The sequence below is a fragment of the Heliangelus exortis genome, chromosome 26 (genome assembly GCF_036169615.1).
Source record: "Heliangelus exortis chromosome 26, bHelExo1.hap1, whole genome shotgun sequence".
Classification (NCBI taxonomy): domain Eukaryota; kingdom Metazoa; phylum Chordata; class Aves; order Apodiformes; family Trochilidae; genus Heliangelus; species Heliangelus exortis.
Genome location: NC_092447.1, coordinates 6322019 through 6339750, shown reverse-complemented (window position 1 = coordinate 6339750; position 17732 = coordinate 6322019). Strand labels below are relative to the sequence as shown.

The following is a 17732-nucleotide window of genomic DNA, read 5'->3' as shown; positions in this document are numbered from 1 at the left end:
CCCACATTTTTTTTTCCCCACTTTATTTTTGGGTCTCTTTTTTCCCCAAAGTGCTTTTTAGGGAGGGGAGAATTTTTCCTGGGAATCCTCGAGTTGGTTTGTAGTTTGTTTTTTTGGGGTTTGTTTGTTTGGGGGGGGAGGAAGGAGGGGTTGGGGTGTTGGTTTTGTTTGGTTTGTTTTGTTTTCTGGAGAGGGGTCTAAGCACCTCCCGATGCCGCGGCGCTAGGGAAAGGAGACAAAGAAGCCGCCTCCTCCCGCTGGATAATTTCCACGGCCCCCCCCGGGTTTATCCCGGTTAATCAGCTGGGCAAACAGAGCGCGGGGGGGGGCAGCGCCTCCTCATTAGCGCCTTGATTCCACCATTAATTGCCCTTTGATTCTGCGATTAGCGGCTGTTTGCACAGGCTTTGCCTAAACTTCTCCCTGACGCGGCTCAAAATCTCCACACATCCCCCCGCCCTCCTTATTTTTCTTCGCGGGGGGACCTCTTTCCCCTCGGTATTCCGCTTTATATCCCCTTAATTCCTTCATTTTCTCAACTCGGGGAAACTGAGGCAGGCGAGTGCTGGCGGTAATGAGGAGCGACGGGATATTTGTAGGAGTAAACGAGGGGTTGCCCCCCCGCCCCGCTCTGCCCGTGCGGGGAGGGCTCTTCCTCGCAGCCCCCCGCATTTCCATCCCCCCCGGGAACCCCCAGCGCGGCGCTTTGCCGGAAAATGCAGCGGCTTGAATATTTATGGAGATCGGGGCTGTACAGGGGGTGGGAAAGGCGGGGGGGGCAGGGGGATCGAGGGGGGAGAGGGACAAGGGTGGGGTGTGGGGGAGGGGTCGAAGGATGGTGATACTGGGAATGTAGTGGTGGCACTGGGATGTCAGTGTCAGTGAAGTGGTTATACTGGGATGCTGTAAGAGAGGACACTGGGATGCTGAATCGGATAATATTGGGACGTTTTAGAGGATTATACTGGGATCCTTTAGGGGATGATACCTGGATCCCGAAGGAGATGGCACTGGGACCCTTTAGGGGATGATACTGGGATGCTGTAGGCCAGCAGACTGGGATGCTGCAGGGGATGATGGCACCTTTGATGGGGGGGCTGCTGGGATGGTTTAGGGGGGCTGCTGGGGTGGTTTAGGGGAGCTACTGGGATGATTCAGAGGATGTACTGGGACGTTTCAGGGGATGGCACTGGGATGTTTCAGGCGAGATACTGGGGTAGTTGAGGGTGGGATGGTGCCGGGATATTTCAGGGGTGCTGCCGGGCTGTTTCGGGGGCTGTGAGTGGCTGAGGAAGCGCTGGGCTGTTGGGGGATGGTGCCAGGCTGCTGCCCACACAATGCCAGCGGTTTCTGGGATCCTGCTGGGAACCTGCTGGGAGGCACGGGGGCGTTCAGGAACACTACGGCTGTGGGGGAGTTGGGGCTGGGACACTGCAGGAGACAATGGTGGAGGTTGGGGGGGAGAGGGGGGAACTGGGATGCTGGAGGAGTGCAAAGTGGAATGTCTTACGGGTGCAATTTGGGGTCTCTTAGGGGTGTAAACTGTGAGGCTGGAGGGTGCGATGAGGGGATGGTGCTGGGATGTGCTAAGGGATCACCCCGGGATGCTGCAGGGATGACACTGGGATTGTTCAGGGATAACTCTAGGATGTTTTAGGGATAATTTTGTGCTTTTGTGGGGATAACACTGGAATGTGCCAAGGGATAAGTCTGGGATGCTGGAGGAATAATACCAGGATGCTGCAGGGATAACTTCGGGATGTGCTAAGGCATAACTCCGGGATGCTGCTGGGGAGCAGCTGGCGATCCTTTCGGGTTGCCCAGGGGTGCCGTGTGGACCGGGTTGCCGCAGAGGCAGGGTGTCAGTCTGTCTGTCTGTCTTTCCCCGGGTGGAAGGCACAGGAGGCACCTCCCGGGCCATCTATCCCCCTTCTCCCGCCCCCCTCCTCATTACCGGCGGCTGGGGGGAGCGGGAGCCCATGTGTTTCCCGAGCCGGGGGTATATTAACATCCCATTCCCAGCTCTTTAATCTCCAGTTTGTCGGGCTCATTTATCAGCCCGGGCTCCCTCCAGGGCTGGGGGAAAGCGGGGCAGGGTTGGCAGCTGGGACCAAGAGCCATTGGAAAGCCCCGGAGGAACCCGGTTCCAGGTCCAACAGGTCGTGGACTCATGTGCGAGGAGTGGCTTTGGGTTGGGGGGTTCATTGGGAAAAGCTTCATCAAAGCTGGGCTTAATTGGCTGGCGGGTTGGTTTGCAGGGGTGGTTAAGGGGGGGGCGAGGGTGGGGGGGGAGCAGCTCCGGCCCCACAAAGCCCAGGCAATTACCCGCCTGTCTGCATTATGTATTAACCCATCTGGGGCCGGGGGGGAGCGGGGATGGAGACAAAGGCGGGGGCGGAACCGGGCAGCCCCCCCCGCCCCGCCGGGAAACCCCCCCCGGGGGCTCTTTGTGTAGCCGGATGCGGGGGGCGGCCCCCCCAGAAAGGGCAGGAACAGAGGGGCCTCGGCAATTCGGTGACTCCTTCAGCATACCCACACCCCCCTCAACATCCTCACGTCCTCCTCAGCACCCCCACATCCCTTTGATTATCCCCCTCAGTACCTCCACATCGCCCCTCCCCAGCATCCCCAGATCCTCCGCAGCACCCACGTACCCCCATATCCCCCCCCCTCAGCACCCCCGTATCCCCCCCCTTGTCTTCCACTCAGGATGTCCACATCCCCGCCACCTCTCTCTCTCATCACGCCTGTATCTCCCTCAGCACCCTCACACCTCCTACATCCCCTTTAGCATCCCCCCCCAGCAATCCTCCTCCTCCTCAACAACCCACCAGCACCCCCACATCCCCCCTCAGCACCCCTACATCCCCCCTTAGCATCCCCACATCCCCCTCAACTCCCTCAGCACCTCCAGCACCCCTCCACACCCCCCCCTCAGCACCCTCATGTCCCCCCCAGGCTGAGCACAGCCACAGCTCATTGCACGGGTGAGTCCAACCTGGGGGAGGGGCTGAGGACGGGCTCTCTACAGGAATGATCCAGGACTAACAACCCCCCCCTCCCCAAAAATGTCACTGCCGGGGGTCACCCGGGACGCGTGGCCGCATCCCAATCAGCTGCTGCAGGGATAATGAGTGGCTCAGGTCCTAATTACCCTCTGTCCTCATTTGCATCCTGGCCCCGCCCAGATCATTGCGGGCTGAGGGGGGCTGGGGGCTTGGGAACACTGCAGTGGGGACACTGAGGGATGGAAGTGGGGAGACCCCTCTGGGGACAGGGTGGCAGCAGGGACAGCATTTTGGGGACATTGAAGGGTGGCAGTGGGGACACTGTTTTGGGTACTCCGTTTTGGGGATGCTCGGGGTGGTGGCAGAGATACTCCCTTGGGGACATTGAGGAGTGGCAGCAGGGGCGGTGCTTTGGGGATATTCAGTCACAGTGGGGACACTTCTTTGGGGACACTTTTTTGGGGACAGTGTAGCATCAGGGACACCTCTTTGGGGACACTTGGATTTGGCAGCAGGAAGACTGCTTTGGGGACACACAGAGTGGCAGTGGGACACAGAGAAGCGGTGGCAGGGACACTCCTTTGGGGACCCTGAAAGGTGGCACTAGGGACACTCCTCTGGGGACAGGGAGGCATCAGGGACACCCCTGTAGGGACACTCGTGTTTGTCAGCGGGGACAGTCCTTAGGGGACAGTGAGGCTGGCAGCAGGGACACTGCTCTGGGGACAGTTGGCATGGCAGTGGGGACCCCGCTTTGGGGACACCGAGGGGTGGCAATGGGGACACCGCTGTGAGGTGGGCGCTGCTCCCACCCCTTAATCCCGCTGATTCCCAGGGGCCAATTAACTCCCCCAGTTCCTGCCCTCCCCGGCCATTAACCATCAGCTTTAATTAACCACCCCGGGACCGATCCCATGGGCCACAAGCCACGCCCCCTTTGTAAACCACGCCCCCCTTACAGACCCCTTTCATTTGCATACCACGCCCCATACATAAGCCACGCCCACGCCCCTCTGTGAATCTCCGCCCCCTCCCCAAACCACGCCCCTCGGTCAGCGAGACCACGCCCATTCCCAAGCCACGCCCCATCACCTTCTGTCTGGCCACACCCCCTCGCTGTATCCCCGCCCACACCGCCCCCTCCCGCCAATCCCCGTTCACCCTCTCCCCTGACCACGCTCCCTCCCTCTCGGAGCCGCCGACGGAAGCCCCGCCCTCTCCCGCCGCCACCGTCACTTCCGCCCGCTCGGCCCGGCAGCCTCCAAGATGGCGGCGCCCTGCGGCTCCTCGCCCCTCCCGCCCGCCGAGCCGCCGCTGAAGATCCCCAAGATGGAGGTGCTGTCCCCCGGCTCCCCCGCCGCCCTCAGCGATGGCAACCCCAGCCTCTCCGACCCCTCCACCCCCAGCGGCGCCTCCCCGCTGGGCCCGGGGCCGGCGGCCGGGGGGGCCGGGCTGGGGGGCCGCGGCGGGGCCTCGCCCTCCGTCTCTTTCTCCCCGGGAGGAGCCGCCGCAGCCGCCGCCGCCGCCGCTTGCCGGGGGATGTCATGGACACCGGCGGAGACCAACGCGTTGATCGCGGTCTGGGGGAACGAGCGGTTGGTGGAAGCGCGGTACCAGCAGCTGGAGGGCGCTGGCACCGTCTTCGGCAGCAAAGCCCCCGGGCCCGCCATGTACGAGAGGGTCTCCCGCGCCTTGGCCGAGCTGGGCTACGAGCGCACCCCCTCGCAATGCCGGGAACGCATCAAGGTACCGCGGAGGGGAGGGGGGCGGGCCGGGCCGGCTGGGGACCCTGGGGGGTGTGAAGGGGGGAGGCTCGGTGCTGGGGTCACCCCCAGGGTCTGGCTGGCCCTGGGCTGGGGGGCGCCGTGTCCCCTGGGATCAGCTTTTGGGGTTGGCCCCCGTGCTGGTAGCGTCCCTGAGCATCCTTGGATTTGCCCTCAGGGTGTGGGGCCACCCTCTCCTCTGGTATCACCCCAGCAGGGGCTCTCCGCACATTTTTCTAGAGCATCCTTTGCCCTGGCTGCAGTTTGCTCAGCTCCCAGCTGCAGAGCACCCCGGTTCCAGCTCCCTGTCAGCACCTCCTGGCCAGCAGCACTCTGGGTGCCAGGTCCTGGGGGTTCAACCCTCACACCCACAGCCTCCAGCAGCATTTTTCTTCCCCGGGTGCCATGTCCTTGAGGGGTTCAGCTGCTCAGTTCCCCGGCCCTGCAGGCTGGGACAGCCTCCTTTGGTCCTGTGTGTGTGGGGACACCATGTCCTGTGCTCTCAGGTCTCCTCAGGGGGGTTTTGGGGCACCCCAGTCCTGGGTGGGCTGACTCCCCCCCTTTCAATGTCCCCCAGCATCTTCTGCCTGTGAGGTGGTGGCACCTCCAGGGAAATGTCTGTCTGGGAATCACTGGAGGGGAGGGGTCAGTTTAAAACACGGAGGCAGCTCATGAGGAGGGAATTAAACTTTTCCAGCTCCCTCCAGATTTTATTTTCCCAGTTTTTCAGCTGCCCATGCAGCCCCTCCAAAGGGCAATTGGTTCCAAAAGTCCAGTTGTGTCACTGGGCAGGATCAGGGGTGCTGGGTGCTCCTCTGTCCCTCCCCTCATTCCTTCCGTCACCCTCACCCAGGCTGAGATTCTCCCCATTTCTCCAGCTGGGCTGCCTACACTTTGGAAAATACCTGGAGTGAGGGATTCTGCAGTTGGGAGGATGCTGAGGAATGAAAGAGAGAGAGAGGAACTTGCCCTCCAGCTCCTCTTTAATTCACAACCTTTGTGCTGGAATAATTCCAGGTTTGGCCAATGGAGGAGTTGCTGGGGCTGGGTTGGGTCCCCAGGTGTGAGAATGGGGGTGGTTAGGGGCAGGTCGTGGGTTTTTCAGTGGAATTGTGGTGAAACAAGCCCTCATCAGACCCTGGGCTCTCTCCTGAGAGCCAAGAGTTGTCCTTGTTGCGGGATTGTTGGGGTTGCCAAGCCTAAAATCCCATTTTTTGGAGGATTCCGAGTGGAGTTGGTGCTGCTTGACTCTTTTCTGCTTGACTTGGGGAGGCTGCTGGAACACAGAGAGGTCACAGGTGCTTCAAAGTCCTCTAAAGCTGCAAGGAGGACCAGGGAGGGTGGTGATGAAGGAGGATCTGGCTTCATAATTCCATTTTTTATCCATCGTTTCCATGATTTGATGGAATTGACTGAACTCCCATCAGTGGGCAGCAGGAGGATTTGCTGGTGTGTTCTGACAGTAAATCAGCTTCAAAACCTGTCAGATCCCGCTTATGTTTTAGATAACAGCTCAAGATTGCCTTTCTTCAGCCAACCTGCCTTCCCCAACACTCCAGAAGTGAGTTAGGAAGGAAAAAAAAACAGAAAAAAAAACTTCTCCTCTTGGGAAGACGGAAATTTTCCCCCATCGCTTCCTCCCCTGGTTCATGCAGAGTGGCCCCAGGTTCCCCCCTCTCCCTGCACATCTGCATCTGCTTTCCTCACATCCCCCATGTGGAAATGCTGTTGGGTTTGAGCTGCTCCCAAAAAAAAAAAAAAAAAAGGTCTGGTTCAAATTTAGGGATCTGCACGTCACCACCATTCTAGCTGCTTTTTTTTTTTTAATTCAGAAAAAAGACCCCAAGTCCAACTCAGTGGCTCTGAGCTCAGGGGGTTTGGTACTTAGAGGATGGAACCAACTCGATTTCTGCCCTTTTGTTCCCAGAAGAGCATTTTATGCTCTATGACCTCCTCATCGTATTTTCTCTTTCATCTCAGCTTTTTTTTTAACACCCTCAGACCATCTCCACGCTCGTTTGAGTTGTTTCATCCAGCTTTTCTCTCCTAAATAAAAATTTCCTCTCTTCAAACTCATCACCTGGCCACTGAGAACTTTTGAATGTTAAAATTTCATATTATCCCCCAGTGTTTGGGGGCAACTGATGGAATGTTCAGCAAAACCCCCACCAGGTTTTACAGTTGTGGAGTCAAGAGTAATTTTCAGGCAGCAAAATCTTGGTTTATTTCAAGATTTCAACACTGGTTGTTTGGGATTTTTTGCTACTGGATCTGATGGGGTTTTTTTAAGCTTTTTCATTCCAAGAGGAGCAGCTCCACCCTCCTGAACTCCCTCCTGCAGGAGTTCTGTCCCAAATCTCTGGTGGGGGATTTTCTGGAGCAACCTCCAGATGGGTGACAGGAGCTTTCTGCTGGCTTGTGGGTGTCCCCTGAATGTGGAGTTGGAGTTTTAAAAACCCAAAAACCCTTAAGGAGGCCGATGGAACCCTCAGGGAGGGGAGGGGCAGATGCCTCAAACCCACATGGAACGGGGCAAGGATCAGGTGCTGGAGAGCTGTGGCTTCCAGCAAGATGCAAAGCTGTGGTTGGAGCTGCTTCACCACATCACCAGCCTGGTCTGAAACCTTGCCTGAAGTTGGTTTGATGGGGAAGAGTTCAGAAGAGCTTTGCCAGCTTGGTTTCTGGTGGTTATCTCGGACCCTTTGCCCAGGTAGCTCCACCCATGGGTGCAAGGAGGGTTTGAGTTACCTCCAGATCTTTCTTGGATCAAAATATTTCAAGATGTGGTGGGGTTTTCAGGCTTGGGTCATTCCTTAAATCCTCTTCAGGTCTCACCAGAGGATCTCATGAGCCCCAGTAGGTGGGAAAAACTTCATAAGCCAGGACAAAAAAAAAAAAAAAAAAAAAAAAAAAAAAATCAACTCTTTGGTGATAAAGGAGAGCTTTTTATTTTTTTCTTTGGCTTACTCCTGCATTTAGAGGTTTCTCTCCACCCATAAAGTTCTCTCAGCACAACTAAAGTGGTGTGGACCTTCCTCTAGAGCCCCTCAGTCCCAGGAGGGGCTGCAGCACACTCAGGTTTTGAGAGTTTGGAGCTTTCTGACCAACGTGAGAAGTTTCCTGCAGGGAAAGGAACATTTCACCCCCCATTTTTGGGTTTGTACTCATCTTCACCTCTTGAGCAGCTCCTGGATCTCCCTCCGCTTGTTCATTTGAGGGATCAGCCATCTCTCTGCAGTGCTGGGTGGCCCTCTCAGAAGTTTAAAGTTTTTTTTCTCCTTTATCTCCAGCCTGACCATAGAAATAAGGCTGCTGGTAGCATTACCCCTAATGTTCTCTTGCCTTGCACACATCTTTTGACCTAAAAGTTGATGAGCTTCAAAAAAAAAAAAAAAAAAAAAAAAGAAAACCAAAAACCACCAGACTGCTGCAATCTGTCCTATCATTCAGGTTGGAAGAGACCTTGAAGTTCCTCAAGCCCACCAAACCATGTCCCCCAGGGCCACCTCCACACATGTTTTTTTAATCCCTCCAGGGATGGTGACTCCCCCAAGTGCCCTGGGCAGCCTCTTCCAGTGCTTGACCACTCTTCAAGTGCAGAAATTATTCCTTAGATCCATTTTGAACGTCTCCTGGCACAATTTGAGGCCATTTCAGGGTAAAATAATCCAGTTTGCAGCCTGGGGGTAAGAATTAATTCCTGCTGGGCTATGACCCAGCGTAAGGTGGAGAGCAAGAGGCCTTGGATTTTGAGCCTTGCCAAGAGTTTGGGTGGGTTTGGGGTTTTTTTAAGCTAATAAACTCACCCAGAAGCTCTAAATCCATCTTAAATCAGCTGGGGCAGGTGTAAAAACTGGCTTTGGGAGATACGCTTAATAAAAAGAAATCCTACTTGGAGATGTTTTTTGGGTTTTTATTTTGAGTGTGGGTTATTTATGACACAAGCAGCTTAAAACTGACTGAGCAGTTTTGCTTCTGCCCCCAGGGCTCTGAATATTGCGAGGAAACTGCTTAGAAATCTCTTCCTGGGGCTGTCAAACCAGTGTCTGAGGAACAGTAGGTAGGTTTTGAGCTTTCTGGAGGTGTCAAAGTGCCTTTTGGGGGGAAAAAACAAGGAGATTTAGGAGATTTTTTTTTTTTTTTTTTTTTTTCCCCAAACCCAGGGGCACAGCGTTATCTTTCAGAAGGAGAATTCAAACCACAGCATCTAAAAGGTTGTTTTTTACCCCCAAATGTGTGTTGCTCCAGATTTAGGGGAGAAACATGGAGGGAAATTGTAGGGTCAAAGAGTTTTTGCACACTGCTGAAGAGCTCAGCAAAAGCAGAGCAGGTTTTGGCACCTGCCCGGGAGGTTTTGGCCTCAGCCAAACCTACCCCAGCCTCATTTCTTGCTGGGGGGTTTGGGAATGTTATTGATTTGATCTCTTTTAAATTTCAGCAGCTTCAGAGGAGTCAGAGTGAGTTAGTCAGGAAGGCAGAACCTGTAAGTAACACCCTTTTTCCTAGCTGAATAGCTCAGGCATCTACATTTTTCTACTTCGTGTCTTCCCACCAGGTTGGAGCAGCTTTGCTTTGGGGATTTTCCCTTCTCCTTTCTCCCACCAAGGAGGACACCAGCTCTGCTTCCTCCTCCTCCTCCTGGCAGGTGATTATTTCCCTGCCTGGTTGCTGTATCTCACTGGGATGGGGGCTCAATATTTTTATTTTATTCTTTTTCCCTAACATCAAAGCAAACCTGGGGATTCTTTTTTTGTCTTTTCTTTTTGTTTTGAAGCAGGGGAGAGGCTAAATCTCTTAAACCTGGCCAACCTGTCCATCCCCAGCAGCAGAAATAAACTAAAAAACCAACCCTAAACCCTAAACTCAGCCACACAAGTGTCTGTCAGCTTTCCCCACTCTGGCACCACCTGATTTCATGTGATTTTTGTTCCTCTTTCAGACCCTCCGCAGGTGTTACAGCCGTGTGAAGGAGCATGGTGTGGGGAAAAGGAAAAGCAGCTACACCTTTGAGCAGCTGGAGCAAGTTTTTGGGCAAGGGGGTTGGGATTCCCAACCCTGCCAACCCGTCCTCATCAACAGCAGTGGCTTGTACCAGGAGCTGGAGTCGGATGGCAGCACCATGGAGGAGTATTCCCAGGAGGACTGGGGCAACCACAGTCAGGAGCTTCACTGCTACCAGACAGGGGAGCAGGAACTGGGTAAGAAATCCCATTTCCACCCCTTGGTTTTCCCTGATGCCTCCAGCCCTTGATTTTTCCATGATTTTCTCTGATTTACCCAGCATATTCTATCTTTTGGTTCCAAACACCCTGGGAGAGAAAAAGGAAAGCAGCTCCCCTGCTCAGCCTCAGACACAAACAGCCCTTCCTGAAGGGTTTGGGGAACCAAAAAGAGTTTTCCCAAGAGTCCAGTGAGAGAAGGAAGGCGCTGAGTGGCCAGGAATGGTAGAGGAGGTGACAGCACATTCCCTGCTCCATTCTACTTCCCCTGGTGGGCTCAGGGAAGTATTTTCCCTTCCAGTTAGTATGTAAAAAAACGCTCAGATAAAACTCCTTTTAAAAATTAATAAATAAATTAAAAAACTGAGCCTTAAACCCAACGCCTCCAGATACTTTTCTTCCCTCAGTTATTGGTGTCTCCACCTAAAAATCAAGATATTAAGTAATTGGGCTGTTGCCTGGGGCATACTGACAGTGCAAGGTGCCACATTCCTGATGGGAAACACAGATCCAAGCAGTTTTGTGAAGAAATGATTTTCGGGGGGGTTTCTTTTTTTTTTGGTAGATTTAGTTAACCTCGTGCCTGTTCTCTCAGATTTCTCCCCCAGAGGGATTTAAACACTGGCAGTAGAGGGGGGAGATGATAAAGTTACAAAATGTGTAGAAAATCCAATTAATTTGGTTGAGTTTGACCTGTTTTGGTGAGTCAGATTGATTTTGTCACCCCTTCCCCTCAATCAAAGCTAACATTTTTTAATTTATTTAATTTTTTATTATTATTTAATTTACTTTAAAAAACTAAACAGGCCCCAGGACCATTATTTAAAAACCTAATGATGGGATTTTACCTTTCAGATGAAATGCCAACCACAAAAAGGACACTGAAGATCAAACAGGAATCTTCTGAAGACACGCAGTAAGTAATTTCTGAATGGTTTTACCTGGGCTATGTTTCCCTGGGAATGTTGTGCAGGAGGGGAAGATCTTGGAATCTTCTGATGAGAATTAGAAATGCCTTGTCCAAGACTGCTCAGTTGAAGGAACTCTGTGGTGTGGTTCTTTAATTCTGGTTACCTCAGAACATCTGAAAAGCTTCTCAGCTCTTCTTCATGCTGCAAACAAAACAAGGCTTCAAACCTGAGTTAAAAAAATGGGGATTTTTTAAGCTTTAATTTGATTTTTTTAGAGCTTTCCAGACCTGAGTTGTAACCTTTTGGATGAGTTTAATCTGAGGAATAACTGAGTGCTTCCAATGCTTTGAGAACCTTCCTTGCCTGGTGGATAGGAGGAGGATAAGGAGAATTGTGCTGTGTTTTCCTCAGACCAGGGCTACTTTCTTCCATCTTTTTTGGTCTTTAAACCCATCAGGGGACTATAAATACTAAAATTCTGGGTAGCTGCCACCCCCCAGTCCCCTCGACAGTGATTCAAAGTATTGGCTGATGTGAAACAGAGATTTCCTATGCTGAAAAATGAGCTCCTGTGGGGTGGGAAGTCATCAGCACTGTTATTAGCACAGTGTCCCTGGCTAGGAATAAAAAAAAAAAATCTTAAAAAAAAAAAGAGTCAAAAATCATTTAGAAAGCAGCTTCCATTCTCGTGGAATCCATTTTAGGTGGATTTTCACCCTACCCCAAGGTGACCATGGAGCAAATAGAGTTCAGCCACTCAAGGATGACCTGGAGAAAAAGAACTTTTTTTCAGTCTCAACGTTATCTCCTCTTTGAACAGTGTCTTAGGGAAGCTCTGGGGTAACTTCACCTTTCAAGGTAAATTACATAGCAAGGGCCACCCAGATCTTCCCAGTGGTGTCAGATGGGTTGGATTTGGTAGGTGAGAGCTTTCAGAGTTTTCTGGTTTGTTTTTTTTTAATTTCCCTGCCAAGTTTCCTATAAACTGGGAGTCAGAAGCAACGTGGCTGTAGGATGATCAGCCCAATATTTATTATCTGCAAAAAAGAATAAAAATAAAACGAGAGATCATTCCCTTTGCTGAACCTCACACTGGCCCATTTGGATGTGGAGAAATCTCCCTGTGGCCATGTTGGACTATGAGCACGTGTATGGCTTCAAAAATTCATCTCTTTGCTTCCTTGTTTCTTTCCCCTGTGATTTTGGGAGGACTTGGGGAAGGATTTGATGGAGCTTGCAGAAAAGCAGTGGAGAAAAGATGGATGAGATAATTATTTTCCCAGCAGAGAGGAGTGGGAGAGCTTGGCTAAGATGCTTCCTATAGGAAACATCTCGCTGAGCTTCCAGCTGCTGGATTTTAATCCAGTTTTTCTTTTCCTGCTGAAAAAACCAAACACATGAAGCTGCTGTGGTTATGGACTGCCCACCAGAAATGAAGCTTTCTTTGCTCCCCCCCTTCTTGCCTCCAAATAAATTGATTTGAAAAGCTCAGTAACGACTCCGTCCTGCTGGTTTGAAACGTGGGGGTTTGGAGGGTTTCTTGGCTTTGTTGAAGATGGGTCCTTCACTGCATCCCAGTTTGGAAGTTTGGGTCTGGCTGGGAAACGGCACTTTTGGACAAATTGGTCTCCATCTCCTGGCTCTTTCCTTGTTTGAATCACAAAAGCTTGCAAGGAGAGGGTCAAACCCTGCTGAAGGGCACCGGCTGCAGGTGGAAAATGAGCTTGTCCCTGGCCAGCTGTGAGTTGTTCTGCTGACAACAAAACAAGAGTAACAGTTTGACTCTTTGCCACTCACACCTCTGCTGGAGGGAGCCTGGGCAAGCACTGCCAAACCCTGCTGGCAGTGGGAAGAGGCAATGGAGAAGCCAAATTGAAGCTTTTTACCTTTGTTCTTTCTTTTGATCCCCTGGGGCTTTCCTTGAGGTGACGGATTCCCCTTCTCCCCCGGCTGCGATCATCTCGAAATGACTCCTCTTCCCAGCAGGAGCAGTTTGATGAGTGACTAATTTTTATTATATATATTTTTTTTTAATTATTTTTTCCCCCCTTCACCAGCTCTATTTTGTGCCGAGCTAAACTTAGCTGGAGTGTTTACAGTGTAATTAATGAAGGTGGGGGCTTTTCTTTTCGCTCCTCAGCTCCATTCCTCCGCTGTTGAATGAAAACCTGCCCACGCTGCCTTCTCCTCTCCCTGCCTTCATGTGGTTTTGCTTCCTTCCAATGGAGTTCAGCTGTTGTGTCTCAAGTGGAAAACCTGGTGAGACACCAAGACAGCCCTGTCCCCTTTTCTCTCCACTCCTCTTCTCTCTCCTGGCCCCAGAAGGTGAACTTTCACCTTCATAAATCCCCCCCAAAAAAACATTTTCCCAGCGTAGACACTGAAGAACCTTCAGGGAAGCTGTGGAGAAGCTTGTTGAAAGTCTACCTGAGAGATCTTCTGGCCTGCTTGCTGCTGGATGGTTGGGAGAGGCAACGTGCTGTTGGATGGGGTTCCCCCTGGCAATGTGAGGAGTGACTGGGACCAGCCTGGAATGCTGGGACCTGCCAGCTGAGGTTGACAGAGCTGATGGTGCAACAACCAAACTGCTCCACACAGAGCCCCTGGTGCCCCGAAGGGCTAGCAAAGCCCTTGGAGAACGTTCCCAAAAATGACATGCATTGTGTTTACACCTATAAAAGCAGGGTTTGGAGATGAGGTTGGACCTCTCCAGAGCTGTGGGAAGGGTTTGAAGCTCCCAAACCTTCTGTCTTTCAACCTCTATACAGATATGATGAAGAAGAGACTTTGGGATCCATTTTTTGCTTGAGTCTGGACTCTGTGGTTTGTAGGGCATCTTATCTGCTCCTGCTTCAAGACCATCATGTCGCTCAGGCTTAACTCCATGGGGAAGCTGATGGTGGAAAAACTGTTGGGAAATCCCTTGGTGGAAACTTGTTCCCAGGCAGGACATTTCCACCCCATGGGGCTTTTTGGGAGCAAAACTCTTTTTTGGAAGTTGAACCTTAGGACTTCATCAGCTCTTTTTTTCTTTAGGAGGTTCCAAACTTGCTTGAAATCCCCTTGAGATACCAGGAGGAGTCTGGGGGGAGTGGGTTTTCATTTGTCTTAATTAAAAAACCCCATCAGTGTGGTATTAGAACCTGCAGGCTCACTTGTAGTGCTAGAATAATTAAATAATCGCTAAAGAAACATCTGAAGGAGCTGAAAGGGATGGGTATTTTTCTGAAAATTGGGCTGCTTTGAAGTTTTATCGACGTCTTCACCCTTCTCCCCATTTTGTTTTGTTTTGTTTTTTAATTTACTCCCCAGGAAGCGTGACGTGATGCAGAACATTATGCAAATCTTGGAGTCAGTCCAGTTGAAGTGGGAGCTGTTTCAGAGCTGGACGGACTTCTCCAGGCTCCACCTTTCCAACAAACTGGCCATTTTCGGCATCGGGTACAACACCCGTTGGAAGGAGGACATCCGGTACCACTACGCCGAGATCAGCTCCCAGGTCCCGCTGGGCAAACGCCTGAGGGAATATTTTAACTCTGAGAAACCTGAAGGTCGGGTGATAATGACCCGAGTTCAGAAAATGAACTGGAAGAACGTTTACTACAAATTCCTGGAGATCACCATCAGCGAAGCCAGGTGCTTGGAGCTGCACATGGAGATCGATTGGATCCCCATCGCCCACTCCAAGCCCACTGGTGGCAACGTCGTCCAATATTTGTTGCCGGGAGGGATTCCCAAAAGTCCCGGCTTGTACGCCATTGGCTACGAGGAGTGCCACGAGAAACCCCCCTCCCCTCTGGCTGAGCCCCAGGGGGGGCCTGATCCAGGCAACGAGACTCCGGGGGAGCTGGAGGTCCCATCTCCCCAAGCTTCCCTCCGGGTGGACGTGGAATCCGCTCGGATTATCTACTGTTACCTCGGGATTGCCGAGGTCCGGACTCTCCAGCAGTGCCTGTTTTTACATTTTCAGGCCAACACCAAAACCTTCAGCAAGGATTGGGTGGGGATCAACGCCTTTTTATCTCAGAACTGCCTCGTCGAACCCGGTGTCTCCCCCAAATCCATCTACATCAAATTTGTGGAAGTGGAGAGGGATTTTCTTTCAGCCGGCTCTTTGGTAGAGTGCCTGGAAAAAGCCATCGGGTACCCCTTAAAATTTAACAACTGAGTCTCGTCCTTCATAAGGATTTGGGGGGCTTTTTGCTCCCCGTTTTTTTTCTTCCATCTCGCTACCAGATGCTTTGAGATCCAGCCCCTTCCCAGATGGATATTTTCCTCCTGGAAACGAATTTCAGGGGTTGAGAAGAGGTTTGGGGGCATTTTCCACCAGCTCATCCCCACCCAGGGGACGGGGCAAGGAGAAAACCCCCAGTGAAATGACTGTAGGTACATTCCACACAGGACAAAGCGTGCACATGTGGTGTTTTCATACAAAAACACTTTTTTTTTTGTTTGATTTTCTTGTTTTTTTTTTTCCTCTCCACGGCGTCTTGTTTGTACGTCTCTCGTCAGTGTTATTAAGGAGCTGAATAATTAAGCAATAGATCATGGCAAAGTCGGACCTTGGGGGGCAAGGAGACTGTTTTTTTCAGAGATACTATTGTATATAATTTAGAACTTCACTTTTTTTTTTTTTTTGGGGGGGGGGGTGTTTGTTTTTTTTCCACCTGTCAAGTGTTTCTCTCCAAACAGTGTTGCCTGCAAAGAAAAAAAACAACAACAACAACAACAAAAGACTTTGGTTTCTGTGACGTCTCCCCCTTTCCTAGTAGAGTTGCCATATCCACTCTTATTTTATTTTTTTTAAAAACATTAAAATAATTCATCAGCTTTTTTTTTAACCTTATTGTTTTTTTATTTCCCAATTTTTGTGTGTGTCTTGTTTTCTTTTTTTCAGTTCTCGAGAGAGAGCAGAACCTGGCAGCTGGGAAACATTTCAATTTTGTTTCTTTTTGGGTTTTTTTGTTTTTTGGTTTTGTTGTTGTTGTTGTTGTGGTGGTGGTGTTGACCCATGCTTATGGATACAATCAAAGCTGTGAGAAGGGGGAGGGGGAAGGGAGGGTTGGGAGGGGAGGGGACACACGGGGACAGCGGGTGGGGGGCAGGGGGACAAGGGGGGGGACACATGGAATGCCTTTTCCAGGCGTGTGGCTCTGTTGGCCCCATTATCGGGGGGGTTTATTTTCCAAAGCTCATCGATCGGTGACGTTGTGACATACGATGAATGTGTCAGTCCTAATAAAATCCAACAAACACGGCCCAGCCTCCCCACCTCTTTCTCCTCCTGGGATTTATCTTTTTTTTTTTTTTTTTGGGGGGGGGGGGGGAGTGGGGCGGAAGGTTGCAGGATATTCCCCTCCTCCCCGGAGCTTCGTTTCGGGGCTCATGGTTAGAAATGAATCGATTTTATCCACAATAATTAATTGATTTTATCGGCGCCTTTTCCTCCTGGGGGTGCCCCAGGCTGTGGAGGTTCAGTTGAGCCTCAAGAAGGTGGAGGGAGGAAGAGGAGGAGGTCACACACTTCCCCTGTGCCCAGAATGGGGGGAATTGCCCCCAAAATGGGGTCAGGTCCCCCGTAACAGGGGTAAGTTGCTCTGAATGGCCTTGAAATCATGTGAATTGGCCCAAAATAAGGGTGAAGTGCTCCCATAATGGGGTAAATTGCTCCCAAACACAGAGTTGCCCCAAAATGGGTGAACTGCCCCTGAATGGGGTAAATTGCTCCCAAACACAGAGTTGCCCCAAAATGGGTGAACTGCCCCTGAATGGGGTAAATTGCTGCAAAATGGAGTGAATTGCCCTACAATGGAGTGAGTGACCCCAAATATGAGAGTTGCCCCAGAATGGGGTGAGGCTGCCCTAAACGGGATAAATTGCTCTGAAATGGGGGAATGGCCCTGAAACGGGGTGAATTGCCCTGAGTTGGTGTGAGTCACCCCAAAGTGAGCTGATTCTCCCCCAAAACTCCCAGGTAAAGTGACCTGCCCCAAAATGGGGTTGAATTGTCCTGAAATAGAAGCAAGTCCCTCCCAAAACGGGGACAATTTTGGGAGAATCATCCTACAGGGGGTCGAACCGCTCCCCAAGACTGAGGCGAGTCCCTACCGAAGGGAGTGAATCACCCCCAAAATGGGGTGAATCACCCCAAAATTGAGTTAATTCCCCAAATGGTGGGGAAGGGGGGTGGGGGGGTGGGGAGGATCCCGGTGGGCTCCCGGGTCAGACCCCAGGAACCGGCGGCCGGGCTGGATTTACGGGGGGAGCGGAGGGCGAGGAGGGATTAATTCCTCCCCACCCCCCCGCAGCCTCCTCCTCCTCCTCCGCTGTGTCTAATCTCCAGCTCTGACCCGGCTGGGAGCGAGGACCGGGATAACCTCGGCCGAGCAACAAAGGATTCATCCCTGGTCAAAAAAAAAAAGACACAAAACAATAAAAAGAGCCTTTTGGGGGCGTATTTTTATTTTAAAAAATTATATATATATATATATAAAGTTTGAAGGGTTAAGGTGTTTAGGCAGGGGACAGGGATGCACAACGGGGAGACAGGGGTGACCCCCGGGGGAGGTGGTTGTACACATTGGGGTGCCACCCCCCCATATCATAATAATAAAAATTAATAACAACCTCATTAATTAATTAATCATGGGAAATTTGTCACTGGGGGGGGGATTCATGGTTTGGGGGGGCATTGCTCGGGACCCGCATGGGGGGGGGGGGAAGAAGCCCCTCCCCTTTCCCCCATCCCCCGCCCCCTCGGGGGCTCCGCCTCCCACCTGGGGGGGCCGCCCCCCTGCCCGGTTCCTCCCCCCTGCATCCCCCTCGTCTCCC

General features: G+C 51.8%; 1 protein-coding gene across 11 annotated transcripts; it reads left to right on the top strand.

Annotated features, from left to right (window-relative positions):
- Nucleotides 1–4244: 4244 nt before the first annotated feature.
- Nucleotides 4245–15742, top strand: MSANTD2 (Myb/SANT DNA binding domain containing 2). 11 transcript variants are annotated; one of them, XM_071768972.1, is made up of 6 exons: nt 4245–4754; nt 9327–9416; nt 9711–9969; nt 10846–10906; nt 13042–13160; nt 14214–14371. In XM_071768972.1, the coding sequence occupies exons 1-6, from the start codon at nt 4275–4277 to the stop codon at nt 14225–14227; spliced, it is 1023 nt and encodes a 340-aa protein (XP_071625073.1). In that variant the 5' UTR covers nt 4245–4274; the 3' UTR covers nt 14228–14371. The 11 variants fall into 11 exon arrangements, 10 of the variants coding, with proteins under 10 accessions (XP_071625073.1, XP_071625070.1, XP_071625071.1 ...); XM_071768969.1 differs by lacking the exon at nt 13042–13160 and having other exon boundaries at nt 14214–15742; XM_071768970.1 differs by lacking the exons at nt 9327–9416; nt 13042–13160 and adding an exon at nt 9210–9254 and having other exon boundaries at nt 14214–15742.
- The last annotated feature ends 1990 nt before the right edge of the window (nt 15743–17732 follow it).

What these genes read in the sequence shown, in the direction of transcription:
- MSANTD2 (XM_071768969.1), top strand. Translation starts at nt 4,275, where the DNA reads ATGGCGGCGCCCTGCGGCTCCTCGCCCCTCCCGCCCGCCGAGCCGCCG. An exon ending in CCTCCTCCTCCTCCTGGCAG is followed by an intron (nt 9,417 to 9,710) that starts GTGATTATTTCC and finishes TTCCTCTTTCAG; the next exon opens with ACCCTCCGCAGGTGTTACAG. An exon ending in GAATCTTCTGAAGACACGCA is followed by an intron (nt 10,907 to 14,213) that starts GTAAGTAATTTC and finishes TTTACTCCCCAG; the next exon opens with GAAGCGTGACGTGATGCAGA.